Source organism: Centruroides sculpturatus, unplaced genomic scaffold (genome assembly GCF_000671375.1).
Source record: "Centruroides sculpturatus isolate CEXI.00-Female unplaced genomic scaffold, Cexi_2.0 scaffold1340, whole genome shotgun sequence".
NCBI classification, from domain to species: domain Eukaryota; kingdom Metazoa; phylum Arthropoda; class Arachnida; order Scorpiones; family Buthidae; genus Centruroides; species Centruroides sculpturatus.
The window spans coordinates 58,181-82,918 of record NW_019385581.1 but is presented as its reverse complement, the minus strand read 5'-3'; the positions used below and the strand labels follow the sequence as shown (position 1 = coordinate 82,918).

The 24,738-nt window shown below is 30.4% G+C and overlaps 1 protein-coding gene across 1 annotated transcript in view; it reads left to right on the top strand.

Moving 5' to 3' along the window:
• Window positions 1-24,738, top strand: part of LOC111640312 (multidrug resistance-associated protein 4-like) — a 92,167-nt gene that overhangs the window by 33,606 nt on the left and 33,823 nt on the right. The window contains exons 15-21 of the mRNA XM_023386321.1: window positions 273-461; window positions 2,815-2,918; window positions 3,291-3,377; window positions 3,440-3,536; window positions 9,480-9,655; window positions 16,369-16,649; window positions 18,400-18,415. Coding sequence (XP_023242089.1) covers window positions 273-461; window positions 2,815-2,918; window positions 3,291-3,377; window positions 3,440-3,536; window positions 9,480-9,655; window positions 16,369-16,649; window positions 18,400-18,415 — 950 coding nt within the window. The remainder of the gene's footprint in view (window positions 1-272; window positions 462-2,814; window positions 2,919-3,290; window positions 3,378-3,439; window positions 3,537-9,479; window positions 9,656-16,368; window positions 16,650-18,399; window positions 18,416-24,738) is intronic.

The window sequence follows — 24,738 nt, the reverse complement described above, 5'->3', positions numbered from 1 at the left end:
AACCCATGACCAAACTCCCAGTGTTCAGGGAACGAAGATCACTTGGCCACTGGTGGACCCCAAAGCATTTTTAAATCATCTCATTCCAAACAGATTACACTATTCATACTATATAATATAAAGCCATAAAAATTGATATCTATATAAAACTGACAAACCATCTTATATATATATATATATATATACACTGTATACTGTATATGTTATATATATATATACTGTATGAAAACATAGAAGCAATTATATTCGGATATATTATTAATTTATTTCAGGGAACATGCGAGTTTATTGGCAATTACAATAAAATGGAAAGTTTAGAAATGCTTACAGAAATATTACCAGAGAAAGAAATCACTGAAAATAGGATGGAATTAGAGACTGCACTTTTCAATGATGATGAAAGGATTGAAAGCACTGAAACTATTACTGATGATATTAAAGATATTAACAGTGTTAATGTGGTAAGAAATATTTATATATTAAATACTTATTTGAATGAATAATTTTTCAGAGTAGCTTAAATAAGAGGGGGCAGTTTTCATTCCTTATTTTCAATACAGGTAACTCCTGTATAATAGGGCAGTTACGTTCCAAAAAATTGCTGCGTTACGCGAATCCGTGTTATACGAAACAAAGAACTACGAAAAGAAGGGTTAGGATCCAAAAGTTAAAAAAACACACTATTATATTATCATAATTAAGATAAATATTTTTATTAAAATTTTTTTAAGTGATACCTATTAATGTAATTACAAATGTAATTACACATAAAAAGTGCTTAAAACTGAAAAAAACGAAAGAAATGCGTTAATTTTGAAGAAAAAGCTTTAAACTTTATTTTCCATTGTTTTGCCTTTCTGCAAAATCTCACACTGATGAGTCATTGCGTATACAGCTGGATGATCTTGAACACAGCTTGTTTTGGACTTCCCGGAACATTCTCATAGACGTCTCGGAGGAACAAAGGGTTTAAAGTAGGGTGAACACTAGCTAGACCTATATTTTTAAATATTTTTTAAAAATTAAAATTTTAATTGCGATTTCCGACCCCCCGACTTAAATAAACGCATATATATTAATATCTATTAATTAAAAAAACTAAAAAACTATTGGAGGTCGTTTTTGTCATCAGAAACTAGCTTTAAATATCTTTACCGAAGTAAAATACGTGCACTGCAACTTTAGAACGATGAATGAAATTTGATTAAAAAAAATCCCATTAAAAACAATTAAACGTAGATTAAAATCGCCATAAAATTTTTTCGCGCGGAAAAAAATTTTTCAAAAATTTGGAGACTTAAAAAACATCCAAATATTCTTCCAAAAATAACATTTTTTCGGAGGGCCGTAACGACCAAGTTTTATGTAACGCTGTGATACATGCTCGAGTTATCTCGGGTTCGGTTTTAAAAGGTGTAAGTTGAACAATGTTTTCTTCGTCATCGCTAAAAGCACTATTAACCGAGAGCGTTTTCTTTTTGGCAAGTTATCCTTATCCTCTGAGCATTTTTCTGCATTATCTTCAGATCCCCTTATCCTCTGAGCATTTTTCTGCATTATCTTCAGATCCATGCTTTACCTTTTGCAAAAATTATGTAATTTTAGATTGCTTGCTTCTGGTTAAAAAATCTTTATAAATTTCCTTATATAGTGCTAAGCACTTATGCAATAAAGGAAAAACAACTTGCAACATCAGAAGTAGAAGTGTTGAGATCTGGCAACATTGATACAAGTTTCGAGAAGGACCATTTGTATGGACAGAAGGCGAGAAAAGAAAATTTACATACTTATGTACTAATAGTTTACGAAAATAATAATTTTTGTGAACTATTAGTACTTACGTATGTAAAAATTTATTACATTTTATGTTGTACGAGGGTTTTACTTAATTCTCGAACTGTGTCAGAGTGAATCCGTGCTATAGAAGTGCCATGTTATAAGGGGTTACCTGTACATACTTCATTCCTTATTAAAGCATAGTTATGCGATTTTAAATATAAGTTTATACTACCACATTATAAAATATTTAATTGTGTAATACGTATATCAAACCATATATATTAAAATCATACATTAAATGGCCAGAGCCATCATTTAAACTGTTAACTAATAAATACAGGAACTCCCTAAAGACTGGACATATATGAAATGTCATAAACTATAATTTTTCCCTTCACAAGTTAAGTATGACTTTGTGGAAAGAAAAAAAAATTGAACTGTTACTGCTCAGTGGATGTGGGCATGGTCATATTGTTCACGTTCATAGACAAAGTCATGAGAAGTCTCTTCGTTCAACTGATCTTAGTCCCCTCGATTTCTTTTTCATAAATTATTTTTAAATATGCATTTTTTCATACTGTTTCCATACTGTTTTCATACCATACTTTATTTAGGGTTTCCCTGAAGGACATCCCTAATAATACTCATTAATTTTCGTTATATGAAAAATTTTTTAATAAGAAGTTTTTATAAGTTCAATAAAAGTTTACAGCTTCTGAAGAATTTATAACTTTACAAATTGAATTTATTTATTTTAAGTTAGTGCATCAAGTATACATCTTTATCATCAGTATGTAATTACCAATAATACTTTCAAATTTATCTAACAAGAAACAAATAAAATATGTAATTACATAACTAGAAGAAAAAGAATATTCTCAATTAAGAATAACACATCTAACTTACAATTTTATTTAAAAATTAAATCGTACAATTCATTATTTCGAAAATTATTCGAATTTATTCGAATATTGTTATGAATTCAGGCATAATCCAAAAAATAATTTGTATAATTTTTTACAAAATTTTCTGTAGGAAAATGAAAATAAGAAAATACCACATGATGATGAAGAAAATGAAAAAGTAGGAACATCAGTGTATAAAGAATATATGAATGNGACATGCAAGACGCAGATGCAGTTTTTTTCGTTTTTGCGGGAAACCGGAGTGACGGACTAGCCGAGGGCGGACTAGAGGGGTTCTACAGTAGTCTGGAAACAAGGGGACCCAATTCTTGCATTCTGTGAAAACGGGTAAGGTTGACTGTAACATAATAATCTTTATCTTAGTTATCGTTACTTTTGCCCGAGCAACGCCGGGCTTATCTGCTAGTTTCTAATAATGAAACAACTTCAGATAGGAGTGGAATGAAAACTGGTATAAAATTAACTGTGCAAAAAGATTACAATCTGTAAAATTTAATATAGGTTTAATTCTTATGCTTGAACAATTTTTGTTGCATTTTTTTGTATATTTATTTTATCCTTATGTTATATTTTTATTCTTTGTAGAGCACTATATCTCGATGCTGATATATTCCTTCTTGATGATCCACTAAGTGCGGTTGATGTTCCAGTGGCAAAACATATATTCGAAAAGTAAATATTTAAGTGTTATTTGTGAAATATTTAAATATATTTTAACTTTTCTTTTATTTCAGATGTATAATGGAGCATTTAAAAGATAAGATTTGCATTTTAGTTACACATCAAGTACAGTTTTTAAACCCTGCAAGTAAAATTTTAGTGTTAAATAAGGTAGATATATATACTGTATTAACTAGTTTTATTTGTTAATTATGATTCAAATTTAAATGATATTATCTTCTTTTTAACAATACGTTAAAACGTTTTATGTTTCACAATAACAGAACTCATGAATTTTTTTTTGAATTGTTAAAATAACATATGAATATGGAGATGATTAGCAATAAATGTTATTTAATATATAGGCTATCTGCCAACAAAAAAATTGCTTCGGATAGACAGATTTTGAGAAAATGAGCTTTATTCCATTGTTAGATTTAAGATGAAAATGTGGACAACTACTTGAACAAGTATGTTTTAAAGGACAAACTATCAATACTATTGTATAGAGAGTTTTATGTTCTTAGACATTGGGGAGATTAAACCGTGATATTTTCTTGTTTATGACAGCGAATAATAAATATGAATAGTATCAGCACTTAAAAGAATGCATTTGCAAATATATTTGTAACTAGCAGGTGGGTCCGGCATTGCTCGGGCAAAAGTAACGATAACTAAGAAAAAGATTATTACGTTACAGTAAACCTTACCCGTTTTCACAGAATGCAAGAATTGGGTCCCCTTGTTTCCACACTAATTAGAGAATTTTTAGATGGGTCTGAAAATATGTTCGATTTCTCGCAAAAACGAAAAAAAACTGCATCTGCGTTTTTCACGTCGCTTTCTCTTAACAATTCCATTGTTACGTAGCATTTCCGTTGTTGACACTTCCATTTTTACTTAACACTTCCATTGTTACTTAGCACTTCCATTGTTACTTAACACTTCCATTGTTGATGGAAGTGTTAAGCCTTAATCCTGTCCCTCTCCCCCGTGGGGAGGAATTTCGAAAAATCCCTTCTTAGTGTGCGTTCTCCTAACGTACCCTAACTGTGTACCAAATTTCAACTTTCAACTCCTAACCGTTTGGGCTCGTATCCATAATGTATATAGAAGTTTTAATCCTGTCTCTCTCCCCCCGGGGGAAAATTTCGAAAAATCTCTTCTTATTGTGCGTTTTCGTGACATACCCTAACTGTGTACCAAATTTCAACTTTCAACTCCTAACCGTTTGGGCTCTGCGCTTATTATTATTATTATCATCAACCTGTCTCGATTATATATTAGATTGGTTATATGTTACTCGTAAATTTCTTAAAAATACGTTGGCACTATTTAATTTATTAGCTAAAAATTTGTTTATATACATTTTTACGTGTATACATGTATATGATAGGCTCAAAGACCCAATCGACAAAGCGAAAACAAAACCGACCAAGCGCGTTGTGGCTAATTCAAAACGACCACAAAGCGAAATTCGTGTCATGGCTTTCACGATTTTTTACTACTACGCGTTCTGGTTAGTTTAGGTTACTTGGTTACTTTCAAACAACATGCAATTATTTATGTAAATCTTTTGCGATGTGCTCGATTCGTCAACGTTTTATAACAACTAATTTAATAAAAATAATTACTTTGTCAGGAACTGTTATTAGTAAAATTAGTCTTTTTTTATGTGAATCAAGAATGTTTCAGAGTTATTTATTTTTACAAGAACTATTACCATGACATATCGAGTTGCAGCTTATGTTCTTTGAGTGAAATTTGCATTATTTATCAATACAGTATCTTTTACAGCGATAAACTTTTGCTTACTTTCAGATATTAACGTGGATGCTGAGCGAAGTGTTAATGAACTTGAGGTTACATCTTGAATGTTAATATAGTTATTCTCAGAAATTGTAAATTCATTACGAGCATAATGTCGATCAAGAAGACCGTCGTTGTTTCCTAACTGATAGAGATCTGATGGATTAATGCTCGTAACAACAACTAAAACATTTCTGGGTGCTGCACGTCCCCTATCAACATCAGGCACCCTAACTAAAACATTCGAACCAATTTCAACTGCAGAAAATTTTGAGTTGGTTAGTAAAATCATTTTATGTAACTGTTTTTCGAGGTTTGATTTACCATATTCTCTCTCAGCATTGATGCTTATTTTTTAAACAGAGGTTGAAAGTAACATCTGCACGAAATCCCTCATTTTCATTGCTTTCTCCGCAAATAACGTGAACATATTCATGACACTGAACACTTGTAAGCTCCCGAGGTTTTATTTCCACAAATAACACAAATTTTTCTGAAATTTAAATCTTAACTTCGTTTAACTATTTACCATCATCTATGTTGTTCTGGTTTTATTGATTATCATTTTTGGAGATAGAAAGAAGTCGTTTTTGTAATTCTTTTTCACTTTCTGCGAAAGCATATACAGTAGAACCTCGATTATCTGCCCTAATTGGGGACTGGGTTTAGTCGGATAATTGAAAAGTCGGATAACCGAAAAGTATGAAAAAATCCATTATTAATGTAGTATATTATTATATCCCATGTAATTAGTATATTAGTATATTAGTATATCGCTATTAACCTATTTTGCGTTGAATTTTCATCGATGTTAAGCCTAACAAAAATTTTTTAAAATAATAATCGTGGCTATTGTATCGTTAAAAATTAGAAAATTAAGCTTTGTTTAAATACTGGCTCCCTTTCATGGTCGAATGAGTGTTGCCAGCTAAAACACGTAAAAATAATATTAAAGTAGCCAAGACATAGCCAAATATTGTAGCGCCACATCACTAGCGGACATTTGAAATTTGCCAACTAGGACGGTCGGTTAACCGAGGGGTCGGTTGATCGGGGGGCGGATAATCGAGGTTTTACTGTATATCAATAGTAATAGATAAATTTGCAAGTCTGACTTTTTATGGCAATCCAGACATAGCTTCGTACGGATTTGTCTTAATCGCCGAACGGAGAGCATGGTTCGTTTTATTCTGAATAAATCGCAGTCCTACTGACCACTACTGTGAATTATTGTCAGCCATAATTCTGAGATGTCGAAATTACTCTAGAAAAGGGTAATTACCCTAGAAACGGCAGCACAAGTCAAAAATAAACACAATAAAAACTCAATAAGTGTCTGTAATGCGCTTGTTGAGAAGTTACAACTTATCCTTTGCATCATGGTTGCATCAGCTGAAGTTCAAAACGCATTATGGCTTTTCTTAATCACAACAATGCGTAGCTGTCAAACATCATGTAGCCACGACACGAATTTCGCTTCCTGGCCGTTTTGAAATGACCACAACGCGTTGTGGTCATTTTTCGCTCAATGAGCGATTACGGTCTTTGAGTCTAACATATATATGTCATCGGTTTCTCTGCCGGTATATATATACTGGCAGGGAAGCCTACGTTAACCGGGGAAACAATAAGTACAAACCCCAAGGTTTATAGATTATTTTGTACTTCAAATGTAGATTCTCATTTAAATATGATTCAAACGTGAATTCTCCTTTATACAGTATATATATATATATATATATATATAAAATCAAAAATCGTTACGGCCGTCTTAGCATTTATATTTTTAATTAAGTATTAAAACTGTATAATTAAGGAAGTTTTAAAGGGGGGATTTATTAAATTTTCAAATTTGCACGTTCTGTTTGTTTAAACTTCCCTACGGTTGATTTAATAACGTCGGGTGTTATATTACNTACTTTTCAATGATGATGAAAGGATTGAAAGCACTGAAACTATTACTGATGATATTAAAGATATTAACAGTGTTAATGTGGTAAGAAATATTTATATATTAAATACTTATTTGAATGAATAATTTTTCAGAGTAGCTTAAATAAGAGGGGGCAGTTTTCATTCCTTATTTTCAATACAGGTAACTCCTGTATAATAGGGCAGTTACGTTCCAAAAAATTGCTGCGTTACGCGAATCCGTGTTATACGAAACAAAGAACTACGAAAAGAAGGGTTAGGATCCAAAAGTTAAAAAAACACACTATTATATTATCATAATTAAGATAAATATTTTTATTAAAATTTTTTTAAGTGATACCTATTAATGTAATTACAAATGTAATTACACATAAAAAGTGCTTAAAACTGAAAAAAACGAAAGAAATGCGTTAATTTTGAAGAAAAAGCTTTAAACTTTATTTTCCATTGTTTTGCCTTTCTGCAAAATCTCACACTGATGAGTCATTGCGTATACAGCTGGATGATCTTGAACACAGCTTGTTTTGGACTTCCCGGAACATTCTCATAGACGTCTCGGAGGAACAAAGGGTTTAAAGTAGGGTGAACACTAGCTAGACCTATATTTTTAAATATTTTTTAAAAATTAAAATTTTAATTGCGATTTCCGACCCCCCGACTTAAATAAACGCATATATATTAATATCTATTAATTAAAAAAACTAAAAAACTATTGGAGGTCGTTTTTGTCATCAGAAACTAGCTTTAAATATCTTTACCGAAGTAAAATACGTGCACTGCAACTTTAGAACGATGAATGAAATTTGATTAAAAAAAATCCCATTAAAAACAATTAAACGTAGATTAAAATCGCCATAAAATTTTTTCGCGCGGAAAAAAATTTTTCAAAAATTTGGAGACTTAAAAAACATCCAAATATTCTTCCAAAAATAAAATTTTTTCGGAGGGCCGTAACGACCAAGTTTTATGTAACGCTGTGGTACATGCTCGAGTTATCTCGGGTTCGGTTTTAAAAGGTGTAAGTTGAACAATGTTTTCTTCGTCATCGCTAAAAGCACTATTAACCGAGAGCGTTTTCTTTTTGGCAAGTTATCCTTATCCTCTGAGCATTTTTCTGCATTATCTTCAGATCCATGCTTTACCTTTTGCAAAAATTATGTAATTTTAGATTGCTTGCTTCTGGTTAAAAAATCTTTATAAATTTCCTTATATAGTGCTAAGCACTTATGCAATAAAGGAAAAACAACTTGCAACATCAGAAGTAGAAGTGTTGAGATCTGGCAACATTGATACAAGTTTCGAGAAGGACCATTTGTATGGACAGAAGGCGAGAAAAGAAAATTTACATACTTATGTACTAATAGTTTACGAAAATAATAATTTTTGTGAACTATTAGTACTTACGTATGTAAAAATTTATTACATTTTATGTTGTACGAGGGTTTTACTTAATTCTCGAACTGTGTCAGAGTGAATCCGTGCTATAGAAGTGCCATGTTATAAGGGGTTACCTGTACATACTTCATTCCTTATTAAAGCATAGTTATGCGATTTTAAATATAAGTTTATACTACCACATTATAAAATATTTAATTGTGTAATACGTATATCAAACCATATATATTAAAATCATACATTAAATGGCCAGAGCCATCATTTAAACTGTTAACTAATAAATACAGGAACTCCCTAAAGACTGGACATATATGAAATGTCATAAACTATAATTTTTCCCTTCACAAGTTAAGTATGACTTTGTGGAAAGAAAAAAAAATTGAATTGTTACTGCTCAGTGGATGTGGGCATGGTCATATTGTTCACGTCCATAGACAAAGTCATGAGAAGTCTCTTCGTTCAACTTCGTTCCCCTCGATTTTTTTTTCATAAATTTTTTTTAAATATGCATTTTTTCATACTGTTTCCATACTGTTTTCATACCATACTTTATTTAGGGTTTCCCTGAAGGACATCCCTAATAATACTCATTAATTTTCGTTATATGAAAAATTTTTTAATAAGAAGTTTTTATAAGTTCAATAAAAGTTTACAGCTTCTGAAGAATTTATAACTTTACAAATTGAATTTATTTATTTTAAGTTAGTGCATCAAGTATACATCTTTATCATCAGTATGTAATTACCAATAATACTTTCAAATTTATCTAACAAGAAACAAATAAAATATGTAATTACATAACTAGAAGAAAAAGAATATTCTCAATTAAGAATAACACATCTAACTTACAATTTTATTTAAAAATTAAATCGTACAATTCATTATTTCGAAAATTATTCGAATTTATTCGAATATTGTTATGAATTCAGGCATAATCCAAAAAATAATTTGTATAATTTTTTACAAAATTTTCTGTAGGAAAATGAAAATAAGAAAATACCACATGATGATGAAGAAAATGAAAAAGTAGGAACATCAGTGTATAAAGAGTATATGAATGCAGGAGCAGGTTTCTCTTTCAAGATCTTTTTATTACTGTTGATAGTTGTATCACAATGCGTTTTAAGTGCCAGCGACTATTGGCTTTTCATATGGTATGCAATTTTTATGATAAATGCGAGTTTATTATGTGATCGGAATTTTAAATGAAATATTTTTTGGAATCAATACTAAAGTTGTTTGTTGAAAGCAACATTATATTGTATGTTCATTGGAACTAATCATAAAATTCTAATTCACACAAGAACAACTTTTTTGATGGAAAAAGTAGATTTTTTTTTAATAATTTATAACTGATATGCATTTTGAGCTTTATCCCACTTTTCAGTCCTTATTTTATTACGTATAATGTAACGGTATAACAATACAATAAATTACAAAATGTATTTAATAACCATTTATATGTAATATATACATAAGTCACAAAAGTTTAAAACTGAATTTTTTTTAAAATATAACTAAATGACAACTAGAATAACCAATTACTAAAAAGTGTGACATAATAAGTAAACTAAAATTAAGTTAAGAATAGGCATACAAATAAATATAATAAAATAATAATAAAATAAATAATTGTAAAAATCGAAAAATATTTTGGTTAAAACATACAAAGAGTGACTAATAAAGGTAGTGAAAACATGAAAACTTTAAAACCTATGAAAACTTTGTGGCGTAGTAAACACTAGTATTGTGTTTTATTCCAAAGACACATGGCAAATTTTCCATCAAATTCCTTTATTAGTTGAGTGGATTCGGTACATTGTTTTGTACTCGTTTCGGGCTTTGCCCCTCTTCAGTCAACTTGTATTTTCTCTTCCTTTCTGTGATTTTGGTGTTGGCTTCTTTGCATTTTTGTTTGATGAGAGTTGCCATTTCTAGTTTCTGTAGATTTGTTGATTTTCTTTTTGAAATATAATACGCCACACATACAACACAACGCCACGAATATAAAACAGGACACGGTTTCAAAAAGAAAATGAAAAAAAAACCTATGAAAACTGTTTAAAAACAACGTGAAAATGCTTTATTAGAATATCTAATACGTTATACGGTACACTGAAGTAAAAGAGGATGAAAAGAAAAGAGCAAAAACACATTGTACTTATTTTGGTAGTAACGGTTTCTAGATGTCATTTATGACGATGACAGTTTTAAATTCATTCGAATAATTTCGTTTATTTTAATAATTTCAATATGTTCAAAAAGTATACTATTAGTAATATATGCATTGAAATAAAAATTTATTTTAGTTTTACTTTTTTACCCCATGTTTTTATTAATTAGTTATTCCAGTTGTCACTTTAATTATATCTTCAGGTAAGTCCTTTTGAAATTTTTGTGAGTTGAAATTAGTTAAATATAAAGAATCATTAAATATACTTTGTAATTTCTTATAAAGTTTTACTATTCTACCTCGAAACGGCTTAAGAAAAGTGTAAAGCCTGAAATGGAAATCCTTTGTAAATAATAAAAATTTATGTTTTCTATCAAGAAAAGTGCTCTTGTGTGATAAGTTCTCAATAGCAACTTTATGCGTGGTACCAAAGAACATACAATAAATTATTATGAATAATTAAAAGATATTTATCCATCATATAAATATAAAGAAGATAACATTATTTTTGTATTAAAATTAAAAGTTAAATCAGTAAAAAGAAAAGTTTTTTATGTATTCAAAATCTTTTCTTAACAAATCATGATTTTATTGTGAAGATGTTTTAAAGATTCCTTTCCAAAGTATGTAAATAATGATCTGTTGTTGGTTTACTACTTGATCATTGTCAGTTGTGGATTTCTGCACAGGCGCAGGAGGCACGCGCCTAGGGCATCATAAATCAAGGAAACCTCAAAATGCAGCCCTGAAAATGAAAAAAAAATTTCATTTAATTATTACTTCGTTCATAATAAAAATAATTACAGTAGACCCCTATAACACGGTTCCTATAATTACGATTCCTATAAGACTGCGAAAAAATTGCGACGGTATCCGTACAAACCTGGTAGAAAANGGCAGCCGAACTACTTTCCGCCGTCCAGCGCCACGCTACGGAGAATTTAGGCGGGTAAATTGAGTTTACTATCGTCTGTACAGTATTATATATAAATTATATATAAATTAGGTACTGTATGTATAATTATATATTAACTTAATTTATTTTAACTTTATTATAATTATATATATATATATACTTTCCGCCGTCCAGCGCCACTCTACGGAGTGTTCAGGCGATTAAATTGTTTACTATCGTCTGTACAGTATGTAAATTAGGTACCGCCAGTCTAATACAGTACTGTAATTTTATACATTTCTTGTGAAAGAAACATTTCTTATTCAACGGCCATAAAACTTTATTATAATTATATATATACTTTCCGCCGTCCAGCGCCACGCTACAAAGAGTTTAGGCGAGTAAATTGTTTACTATCGTCTGTACAGTATGTAAATTAGGTACCGTAAGTCTAATACAATACTGTACTTTTAAACATTTCTTGTGAAAGAAACATTTCTTATTCAACGGACATAAAAATTATTTATATTAATGATGTCTCCAAAGTTCAACGAAGTTTCCGCAGAAAAATAACTTATCAGAAATCGCGGCCGCGTTTTGGTGCATTGCTCCGCGACGAAAACAAGCTTGAGCAATGGCGATGTCGAACGATGCACACTGAATAAGTAATCCTACAATTTTTTGTTTATAGTGTAGTTTATACGGATTATTACCAAAAAATTATACATATTTTGGAAATGTTGAGTCGAATTAGTCTAGAATCGATTAATTTTATGGAAGAAAACCTTTCAAACAGCCGTAGGCCGTAAACTTCACACGTGTTGTGCTGGGATTGGCAAGGACTCATAAGAAATCAATTCATAAAGAACGGAACGTATCTACCGTGTTATAGGGGGGTCGACTGTAAAAATTTAGCAGCATTTCCTACATAAGTTTGTAAAATAAATAACACCAGATATAACATGTTTTGTGGGTGGCAACCCTTGCTGTTATATTTCGAACGGGATGCACTGAGAGTACCACAGACAAGGTGTACCGATCACAAACTACTACATGAAGAAATGCATGCGCATTCACATCTTTACGAGCGCGTTTAAACATCCATACACACATGTTTGATAGAATAAGACTTATAACAGAATAAAGAGTCCTAGTGTACTGTACATATTGATACTGTTTGACAGAAAATAACTGTGTAATTGAATAACGTTAGAATAGCAGTAATGTTGTCAATAAATACTTGGGTACCAGTACTACAGACAAGGAACGAATTTTTTGCCTTAATATGAAATAAGTATATATTTTAGAACATGAAGAATATAAGCAGAAAATACAAGAAACATAGCAGTTGCCAAAATTTATTAGGTTACGAATTTAACTTATTCCATAAGGTGACGTCAGATTTATACACAACTTTTATTTCTAACTAGCTGCAAGGACCCGCTCTGCTGGACAAAAAGTAACAATAGTGAAGATTAAGATAATTACATTATAGCCAATCTTACCCGTTTTCATAGAATGCAATAATTAGTTTCCCCATTTCTAGACTAAGTAGGAAATTATTACTTCCAGTCAAACGAACTTATTTCAATTTGATCAATTTTTTGGAACGTTTACAATCGTTCTATAATCGAACCAATTCGAATTTTAATTCAAATTCGAATTTGAATAAAATTCGATTTTAAAACGGTTCGAACATTTTAAAAATCGAAATAGAAAATCTTTGAATTCAACCACTTTAAGCCCCCATATCTCCCGCACCCTTATAGCTATCGACACGCAACCACCATAGTGCACGAATGGAGACTTGGGGCTACGACCACATACAAACACTATTCACGTGCGATGTGTAATTTTGGCTGAAAAGTGAAATATAGGGACAATAATGATGGATTATATATATATATAAATTTGCTAAACCAGTATTAATCTATCTAAACACCATTCTCATAAAAAGGATCTACTTACATAAGAATGCAAATTTGCATCTTGAACTGTTATATACATATTCCATTAGATTAATAATTTTTAATAAAACATCATGAATCAACCCCTAAAAATGCCTTATCAACTATTTTGGGAGTACCAATTCTATACAATCAAATGAAACAACAACAACAAACAGAGATTAATTCTATTCTTCTAAAACCCAGTCAATAGCATATGTGAATTTTTCAAAAACAAAAATTGTTCAACAACATACAAATGATTAATATCACATCATATTATTAAAATATCACAAGTATTTCAAATATCTAATTATATCTAATTTTTTNTTATATTAAAATTTAAAGTTAAATCAGTAAAAAGAAAAGTTCTTTATGTATTCAAAATTTTTTCTTAACAAATCATGATTTTATTGTGAAGATGTTTTAAAGATTCTTTTCCAAAGTATGTAAATTATAATCTGTTGTTGGTATACTACTTGATCATTATAGTCAGTGGTGGATTTCTGCACAGGCGCACGAGGCACGCGCCTAGGGCCTCATAAATCAAGGAAACCTCAAAATGCAGCTCTAAAAATGAAAAAAAAACATTTCATTTAATTATTACTTTTTTCATAATAAAAATAATTAATAATTTAGCAGCATTTCCTAAATAAGATTGAAAAATGAATAACGCCAAATATAACATGTTTTGTGGGTGGCAACACTAGCCGTTATATTTCGAACCAGATGCACTGACTGTACCACAGACAAGGTGTACCCATCACAAACTACTACATGAAAAAATGCATGTGCATTCACATCTTCATGAACGCGTTCAAACATCCGTACACTCATGTTTGATAAAATAAAACTTTTAACAGAATAAAGCGTCCTAATGTACTGATTGAAACTGACAGAAAATAACAATGTAATTAAATTTGTTTGGTGTTTTAATTAGTGTAAAAGTATAGTACATTTGTTTTGTTATCATGTAAGTACATGTAATAACTTAATAATATTAAAATAACGTTAGAATAACAGTTATGTTGTCAATAAATACGTGGGTAGCAGTACTACAGACAATGAACGAATTTTTTGCCCTAATATAAAATAGGTATATATTTTATAACATGAAGAATATAAGCAGAAAATACTAGAAACATAGCAGTTACCAAAATTTATTAGGTTACAAATTTAACTTATTCCATAAGGTGAAATCAGATTTATACAAAAATTTTATTTCTAACTAGCTGCAACGACCCACTTCGCTGGATTTTTATTTGTATGTAAAATAGTGTTTTTTATATATATAAAAGACTGTTTTTCTGAGTAATCTAGAATCTAGCTGCAAGGATCCGCTTCACTGGGCAAAAAGTAATGATAGCGAAGATTAAGATAATTACGTTATAGCTAATCTTACCCGTTTTCACAGAATGCAAGAATTAGGTCCCCCGTTTCTAGACAGGACGTCTCCTGTTTACGTCCAGTCAAACGATCTATTTTCAATTTGATTAATTTTCTGGAACGTTTACAATCGTTCTATAATCGAACTAATTCGAATTTAAAACAGTTCGAACATAGTTAAAATAAAATCGAAATAGAAAATCTTCCACTTTCGACCACTTTCAACCCCAAATCTCCCGCACCCTAATAGCTATCGAGACGCAACCACCATAGTGCACGAATGACTTGGGACTACTATCACATACAAACACCATTCATGTGCGATGTGTAGTTTTGGCTAAAAAGTGAAATATAGGTACACACACGTCCATTTATATACATATANACAGATTATTAAATTTTTTGTTCTTAACACTTTTATCCACCGAAACTTAATAATTTATGTACTAATTAATATCAGTTTTCATATTACAGTAGAGCGTCGATTATCCGAATCAATTGGTAACTAGGATTGTTCGGGAAAAAATCGATATTTCGAATAACCGATTATGTACGAAACAATATACTGTATTAATTCATTTCGTCTTGACATTTTTCTCCGTTGCATGTCGCTTCGCGTTGAATTTTCGCCAATGTTAAGCCTAACGAAGACTATTGTATTGTTAAAAATTATTTTTTTTATTTAGTACAAACAAAATATATTGAAAAATATAAAAAGAAAAAAATATATACTTCAGAAGTTAATTTAGTATCAAAAACGTAAAATATTTGAGTAGCCCAAGACATAGCCAAAGATTTGAAGCGCCACAGCACTGGTGAAAATTTAAATTTGCTGACTGGAATTTTTTCGGATGATTGACTTTCGGATAATCGACGCTCTACTGTAGTACAATCTGAACATCAGTAGCTTTTTAAATGTAGCCAGGCAGTTGCAATTTTTGTTGGTTAATTGCAATGTTATTTTTTTTTCTCACTCTTTTGAACCATCAGTGCCTAATAGAGTATGAAACGTGCGTGTAGAATGCATGCTGTAGGGTAGTGAAAATATTTAGAGAATGGATTCATAATTAAATTGCGCCTCTCAAGTGCTAAATCTGCCATTGTTGATAGTGAACAGTACAAAAATATTTAACTTACACAATATCTTTTTCCACTCTGAAATTTTCTACAAATAGATTCTCACATTGTTTTCACAGAATAGTAGAATGTCGGTGTAGATGTAGTTGCCAAATTAAAAAAAAAATGATGTTCACACCTATAAATTCAATGAAAAATTACCGGAAAATCGCATAAATTTTCACTGAAATCATTTCATGATTCAAGCTGAAGTCCATCAGGTATATCTTAACACTACGGATAGGTATTACTATATTTTAAGTATTTTAATATTTTTGTTGTATTCTTGCATGTAAAATAAATATTGAAAAATTTAAAATATTTAATTGTTATTTCGTGTTTGATTTTCAGGTTGCGTAACAAAAGAATGTATAGACAAAGTACAGAAAAAATCCAAAATTTTACGTTTAAAACAACGAATTTTAACAATAGTGAAGATACAGAATTATACTATAGTGAAGAGTTGAACGTATATATTTACTTCGGACTGATATGTGCAGTAATTCTCACGATGGCACTTTCTGGCTTACTATTGTTGAAATTTTTGACTGCTGCATCATCTAAGCTGCACAACAATATGTTCCGTTGTATTACTCGCACTCCAATATCATTTTTGGATAACAATCCTGTTGGTACGTAAAATTATTTATTTTATTAAATATAATTTTCATTACGCTACGACTATTTTTATAGTAAATTTTTATATTTTTTGAGTATGCATTATAATACTATTTAACATTTGGAAAACGTATTATTTGGGTAACTATGGAGTAGTAGACGCATGAATTAATATTTCTTGTGCTTTGCCAACTATAAATAATTTGAATAAAAAAACTAACTCATGCTTATCAGAATTTCTATCTGATTTTTAAACAAATTATTATTTCTTTCAAAAATTAACGTATGGAAGAAATAACGCAGGAACCACCAAAATTTGGCCATTTAGCATATTATATCGTATGCACATTGAAATTTTATTACTTTAAACATCATAATAATGTTACTAAATAAATACTTGGTACACAACGACTGAATGACACTTCAACGAAATATACAAAACGTATACAATTGTACAAATTAAACTTCTTTCAATGGAATAGCGTCTTGAACGTCTTGTGCTAAAAATTGTCACACCGATTTGTTGTCACAACAAATCGGTGTGACAATTTTTAGCACAAGAATTTCATTTTGAAAATAAAAACGCAAAGACTTGTTGAAATAAAATAGAACTTGGTTCATACATTAAGAAAAAGCATTGAATATAAATAATATTATACTTTAGAGACTTATTTATTCTACAATGTTATTTTAATGAATCACATTAATTATGTTTGACACCACTAACACAGCACTCTTGCAAGCTCCTCAAAATTTTGTGTACAATGTTAGTCACGTGGCAGCTGTGAGATAAAAGCATTTTATTAGTCTAAGAATAGCGTGTTTATTACTTTTCCAGTTTCTATACGTAACAGAGGGAAAGTATGACGCCAGGTCAAAATATGACCTTCAAGATTATTCTCATTTTTGTACTTAAGACACCTTGAGATGTCAAAAAATGCAAAAAAGAAAAAAAATTGTAGGTTGTTTCTGTATGTATGAAAATAGTGTATAGAAGAGCATGAATTTGTTCACCGTGTTTGAAGATTAAAATTTCCTGTTGTTTCTGTCAAAAATTTATGAAATTTTTCAGGGAGGTTTGTTTATTAGCAGATTGATGCTATTAAATTTTGGTGCTCAAAGGACAAGAAGTGCAAGATAATTGGAGTTATGAGTGTGTCTAGTAAGATTGGAGATAATGTCGATTTTTCTCATTATTAGCATTTACAATTATTTATTTAACCCATTCCTACCTGAAAATTTAGCTTTTTGCCATTTTATAATAGTTAAAAACATAAAAGCTTTAAAATAAAATATGATAAAAAATCGCAGTACAAAAATTTGTAATGTTGTCAGAAAAGTTGAATAACTCGTGCTGGTTTATTAGCAAGGTTGCGGCTGAAGTTTTAAAGGAGAAATCGTGTACGTTAGACGTTCTGCACCGCCATCCTGTAAGCCTAGAAGTTTAACAATGGCGGTTGGAACATCAGTGGAATCATTCTCGTCGTTCCAAACGCCGTTGTCTAACTTCTAGGCTTACAGGATGGTGGTGCAGAACGTCCGACATACACGTTCTCTCCTCGTAAACATCGGCCGCAACTTTCGTAATATCTTTTGTGCAACTCAAATATTTACGTATTTATTACATGTTAGGTGTTGTGAAAACAACTTTATAAAATTTTCCTCTTGAAAAAACTCATGTAACATTGTCATGCATTTAATTAATGAAAGGATAATTAACAAATTATCTTTATAAGATGCCAAATTTTTAAAACCTTATTTCAGTACCTTCTCTGTCAAGGTAATACAAGAGAAAAACATCAGGATAATGAAACCGTCAAGATAAAGCATTCAAGAAACAATAGGTTCTCTTTCAGCTGGGATACACTTTTCATGCTATATCATAAAATTGCATTTTTGTTTTTTTGTTACGATGTGCGAAAACACAGTATAATAATAAGATATTTGTAAACACTTAAAATAAGGTATGTAGAAACACTTAAAATAAAAGGGATACCAATTTTCTGCAGTAAAATCTTACTAAGGGATGTCAGACGTTGAAACTGAAGGAAAGTTGAAGAAGAATCTTTCTTAAAGATTTTACGTTTTTATAACAAGGAAATTGTTGAAATTTAAGCAATTGTAATTGTTATATGAGTTTAACTTCATACTTAGCGTTTTATAAGCATATATTACGGTTTTTACTGTGTATATATAATATACACAGTAAAAACGCTCTAGTTAAATAGTTTGTGTTGACAAATAAGTTTATTGTACAAAGTTACNCGATGTGTAATTTTGGCTGAAAAGTGAAATATAGGGACACACACGTCTAATTATATATATATATAAATTAATAATAGTATTAAAGACATAGTAACAATTTGCAGAAGCAAAAAAAAATTCTCCGAAATCCCAAAAGATGAAATCTGATATGTGAATTGTAATTAATTAAAACAAATGTTGAAAATGTCTTCCATTAGTTACCAAACAATAGTGAAATCTATTATAATAACTTACAAATAAATTATTATTATTTGTAGATTATTAGATGTTTGAAATACAAATCAGTATTAATTAAATTTAAAAGAAAAGAAATTACTTTTTATATTCACGGATTATTAGATTTTTTGTTCTTAACACTTTTACCTACTGAAGCGTAATAATTCATGTACCAATAAGTTTCAGTTTTCATAATTAGTACAATCTGAACATCAGTAGGCTTTTAAATACAACCAGGGTTTATGTTGATTAATTGCAATGTTATTTTTCTGTCTCACTTTTTTGAACCACCAGTGCCTAGAGTAAAAAAACGTGCGCATAGAATGCATGCTGTAAAGTAGTGAAAATACTTAGAAAATGGTTTCTAAATTAAATTGCACCTTTCAAGTGCTAAATCTTCCACTGATGATAGTGAACAGTACAAAAAAATCTTTCACTCACACAATGTCTTATTCCACTCTGAAATTTTATAGAAATAGATTCTAACATTGTTTTCACAGAATAGTAGAATGTTGGTGTGGGTATAGTTGCCAAATTATTCCATTAAACATGATTTTAAAAAGCATCAGAGGCAAGGTAAGAAAAAAAAATGATGTTCACACCTATAAATTAAATGACAAATTACCGGAAAATTGCTTAAATTTGCACTGAAATCATTTCATGATTAAAGCTGATGTACTAAAATTTGTCCATCAGGTATATCTTAACACTACGGATAGGTATTACTATATTTTAATTATTTTAATATTTTTGTTGTATTCTTGTATGTAAAATAAATATTGAAAAATTTAAAATATTTAATTGTTATTTCGTGTTTGAATATCAGTATAGACAAAGTACAGAAAAAATCCAAAATTTTACGTTTAAAACAACGAATTTTAACAATAGTGAAGATACAGAATTATACTATAGTGAAGAGTTGAACGTATATATTTACTTCGGACTGATATGTGCAGTAATTCTCACGATGACACTTTCTGGCTTACTATTGTTGAAATTTTTGACTGCTGCATCATCTAAGCTGCACAACAATATGTTCCGTTGTATTACTCGCACTCCAATATCATTTTTGGATAACAATCCTGTTGGTACGTAAAATTATTTATTTTATTAAATATAATTTTCATTACGCTACGACTATTTTTATAGTAAATTTTTATATTTTTTGAGTATGCATTATAATACTATTTAACATTTGGAAAACGTATTATTTGGGTAACTATGGAGTAGTAGACGCATGAATTAATATTTCTTGTGCTTTGCCAACTATAAATAATTTGAATAAAAAAACTAACTCATGCTTATCAGAATTTCTATCTGATTTTTAAACAAATTATTATTTCTTTCAAAAATTAACGTATGGAAGAAATAACGCAGGAACCACCAAAATTTGGCCATTTAGCATATTATATCGTATGCACATTGAAATTTTATTACTTTAAACATCATAATAATGTTACTAAATAAATACTTGGTACACAACGACTGAATGACACTTCAACGAAATATACAAAACGTATACAATTGTACAAATTAAACTTCTTTCAATGGAATAGCGTCTTGAACGTCTTGTGCTAAAAATTGTCACACCGATTTGTTGTCACAACAAATCGGTGTGACAATTTTTAGCACAAGAATTTCATTTTGAAAATAAAAACGCAAAGACTTGTTGAAATAAAATAGAACTTGGTTCATACATTAAGAAAAAGCATTGAATATAAATAATATTATACATTAAAGACTTATTTATTTTACAATGATATTTTAATGAATCACATTAATTATGTTTGACAACCATTAACACAGCACTCTTGCAAGCTCCTCAAAATCTTGTGTACAATGTTAGTCACGTGGTAGTTGTGAGATGAAAGCATTTTTTCAGTCTAAAAATAGCGTATTTATTACTTTTGCAGCTGCTATACGTAACAGAGGAAAAGTATAACGCCAGGTCAAAATATGACCTCCAAGATTTTCCTCATTTTTGTACTTAAGACACCTTGAGATGTCAAAAAATGCAAAGAAGAAAAAATTTGTACGTTGTTTCTGTATGCACGAAAACAGTGTGTAGAAGAGCATGAATTTGTTCACCGTGTTTGAAGATTAAAATTTCCTGTAGTTTCTGTCAAAAATTTATGAAATTTTTCAGGGAGGTTTGTTTATTAGCGGATTGATGCTATTAAATTTTGGTGCTCAAAGGAAAAGAAGTGAAAGATAATTGTGTCATGAGTGTGTCTAGTAAGATTGGAGATAATGTCGATTTTTTTCGTTATTAGCATTTACAATTATTTATTTAACCCATTCCTACCTGAAAATTTAGCTTTTTGCTATTTTATAATAGTTAAAACCATAAAAGCTTTAAAATAAAATATGATAACAAATCGCACTATGAAAGTTTGTAATGTTGTCAGAAAAGTTGAATGACTCGTGCTGGTTTATTATCAAGGTGGCGGCTGAAGTTTTCAAGTAGAAAACGTGTACGTCAGACGTTCTGCACCGTCATCCTGTAAGCCTAGAAGTTTAACAATGGCGGTTGGAACGTCAGTGGAATCATTCTCGTCGTTCCAAACGCCATTGTCTAACTTCTAGGCTTACAGGATGGTGGTGCAGAACGTCCGACATACACGTTTTCTTCTCGTAAACTTTGGCCGCAACCTTCGTAATATCTTTTCTGCAACTCAAGTATTTACGAAGTTATTACATTTTAGGTGTTGTGAAAACAACTTTATAAAATTTTCCTCTTGAAAAAACTCATGTAACATTGCTTTGCATCTAATTAATGAAAGGATAATTTACAAGTTATCTTCATAAGATGCCAAATTTTTAAAACCTTATTTCAGTGCCTTCTCTGTCAAGGTAATACAAGAGAAAAACATCAGGATAATGAAACCGCCAGGATAAAGCATTCAAGAAACAATAAGTTTTTTTCAGCTGGGATACACTTTTCATGCTATATCATAAAATAGAATTTTTGTTTTTTTGTTACGATGTGCAGAAACACAGTATAATAATAAGATATTTGTAAACATTTAGAAACACTTAAAATAAAAGAGATATGAATTTTCTGCAGTAAAATTTTACTAAGGGATGTTAGACGTTGAAACTGAAGGAAAGTTCAAGAAGAATATTTTTTAAAGATTTTACGTTTTTATAACAAGGAAATTGTTGAAATTTAAGAAATTGTAATTGTTATATGAGTCTAACTTCATACTTAGTTTATATAAGCATATATTACGGTTTTTACTGTGTATATATAAGAACACTCTAGTTAAATACTTTGTGTCAACAAATAAATATATTATACAAAGTTACACGTACAAAAATCTAAGACTGTTTTTGCCTTACAGATATATTGCTTAGTACACGGTTTAAACAATAACAATACTAAAATAAAAATAAATTACATAATTAGGTCATTTAATTTATATATAACATTATGAAATTTTCTAGGTAAAATCTTAAATCGGTTTTCAAAAGATGTGGATAACATGGATGGTGTCTTGCCTTTTTCCTACTACATTGTAATAAGAGTAAGTTTTCGTTAATTTTGTACTAATAAATTTGTGTAATCTGCGGGTTAAATTGTGATTTATGGACAAGCTGTTTTCTTGCAAAAATGTAACATACATCATATAAAACATGCAATATATGCTACTTTGCATCGTGATTATTGTTAATGTTTGTTAATATATTTACCCCAGCAACAATGTTAGGTACAATCACTTCGAACATGATGATCCAAATTTGTGAGTATTAAATATGATTATCCCATTTTTTTTCTGCAACATTGCAATTTATAAAAATCGTTTTAATCCAAACGAATGCAAATTAGGAAGAATCGTAATCAAATTGTCAAGTAGGTGGAAATGAATCGCTTGTTTGCATTTCTAATGCATGATCACGGCATTGTTTGAAGTGTATGGTCTTCTATTTTTGTAAAAAAATATGAATAATTTTGTCAACTTGTCTTTTCGTTAATTTTTTACGCATATCGATGGGCTCTATTAATTGCATGAAAAACTCGAATAACCACTCAAATTTCTAACCTCGTTTTCATTCCGATAAAAATAAAATGTTGCAACATTTCTTCACATATACTCTGATATTGCTTTTTCTCAGTTTTATGATACAATCGTGTTTCTGCACTGTACGCATGTTATAACATTATCGGTGCTACATAGTACTGAGAAAACGTAATGTATTAAAACGATTTTTCTTGTATATATGAGCCAGTAGTCATGAAAATGGTCAAAATTGAATGCTTTCACGTAGAGATATTTTGACACATTACAGGCTGGTTATTAGTATATTTGGGTATGTACCTTCATATTTCTTAGTGAAGAGCATAACTTTTGTGTTAGTAGTACATAATTGGATATAATTAACAAAGGCTCATTTAGACACTGTACACAACATGTTTCGTTATAATTTATTTTCCTCAATATGAATGCCCTTATGTTAACAAATGACGACAAGGTCATCGCATAAACTTGAACATTTATAGATATGTCACGCTTAAATTTTAACAGTGCATTCAAAACCACTTTTTTAAAAGAGAGACAAGAGTCCACCTTGAGGGCGAGATTAGTAAGAAGTTTATTATGTAAGAGTGATGATTCATATTACTTTTTCTCTTAGTTACGAATTATAAAAACAAGATATTTGGGAAAATCTAAATTTAAAATTTCATTAAATATGTTAAAGTAATAGCAGTTTCCAAAAGCTCCTTTTATATCAAAAAATATTGTAGTAGTGAATGATTTATTATTCAGTCTAGTTTCTGTTATATCTGTAATGACATGACATCTTTTCTTAACTTATGCTTTCTGATACCAAATTCATATTTGTCCAGCCACTGAAACTTATCAGCACACCACATTAGTCTGGTCAAAATTATTTTTTCAAAGGCTTCACCTATCACAGGAAGAAGATTAAGTAGTTTATTATTTTGGTATTTTATTATTGCAAAAATATCGTCTTTTTCTAAACGTGATCTTACCAATCTTCCTCTGAGCTGTAAATAAAGTCAGCTTTAAACAGAAATCATATACTATGTTAAAATATACTTGAACCAGTCAGTTTGGTCAAACTGACTGGTTCAAGTATGTGACCGTAGGGTCGGCACCTCTTTGGCGCCCTGTCAGGAGACCTGAATCTGACACCACCGAGTCTCTGGGGGACTCAGAAATCGCGACGTTACGTCTAAAGATTCGCGAGCGGTAGCGTGTGAGCGCTTGGATTCGGAGTAGAGGTGAGGAGAGAGACGCGGAAGTAACTTACTCGGACTCCATAGTAACAAATAAATAACGATTTTAATTAAGTCGAACTAAATACTATACAGAGATACTAAATACTATCGGGATATTATTGTTCTTAACGATACTAGGCCGCGGAGAGAGAGAGTTTACAACCGAATCGCGGGTTGATAAATACCTTGTCGATGGACAGTTCTTTGAATCTTGAATGGACAGTTCTTGGATGGACAGTTCTTTGAATCTTGTCGTTGAATCTTGAATCAGAATCTTGTCCGTTCACTGGGGTGGAGGCACGGAGGAGTGTAGAGGCTTAATCCAGCACGAATGTTTTTCTCGGGTTTAATCCTGGTCGCGGTTTTAATTCGGTGTT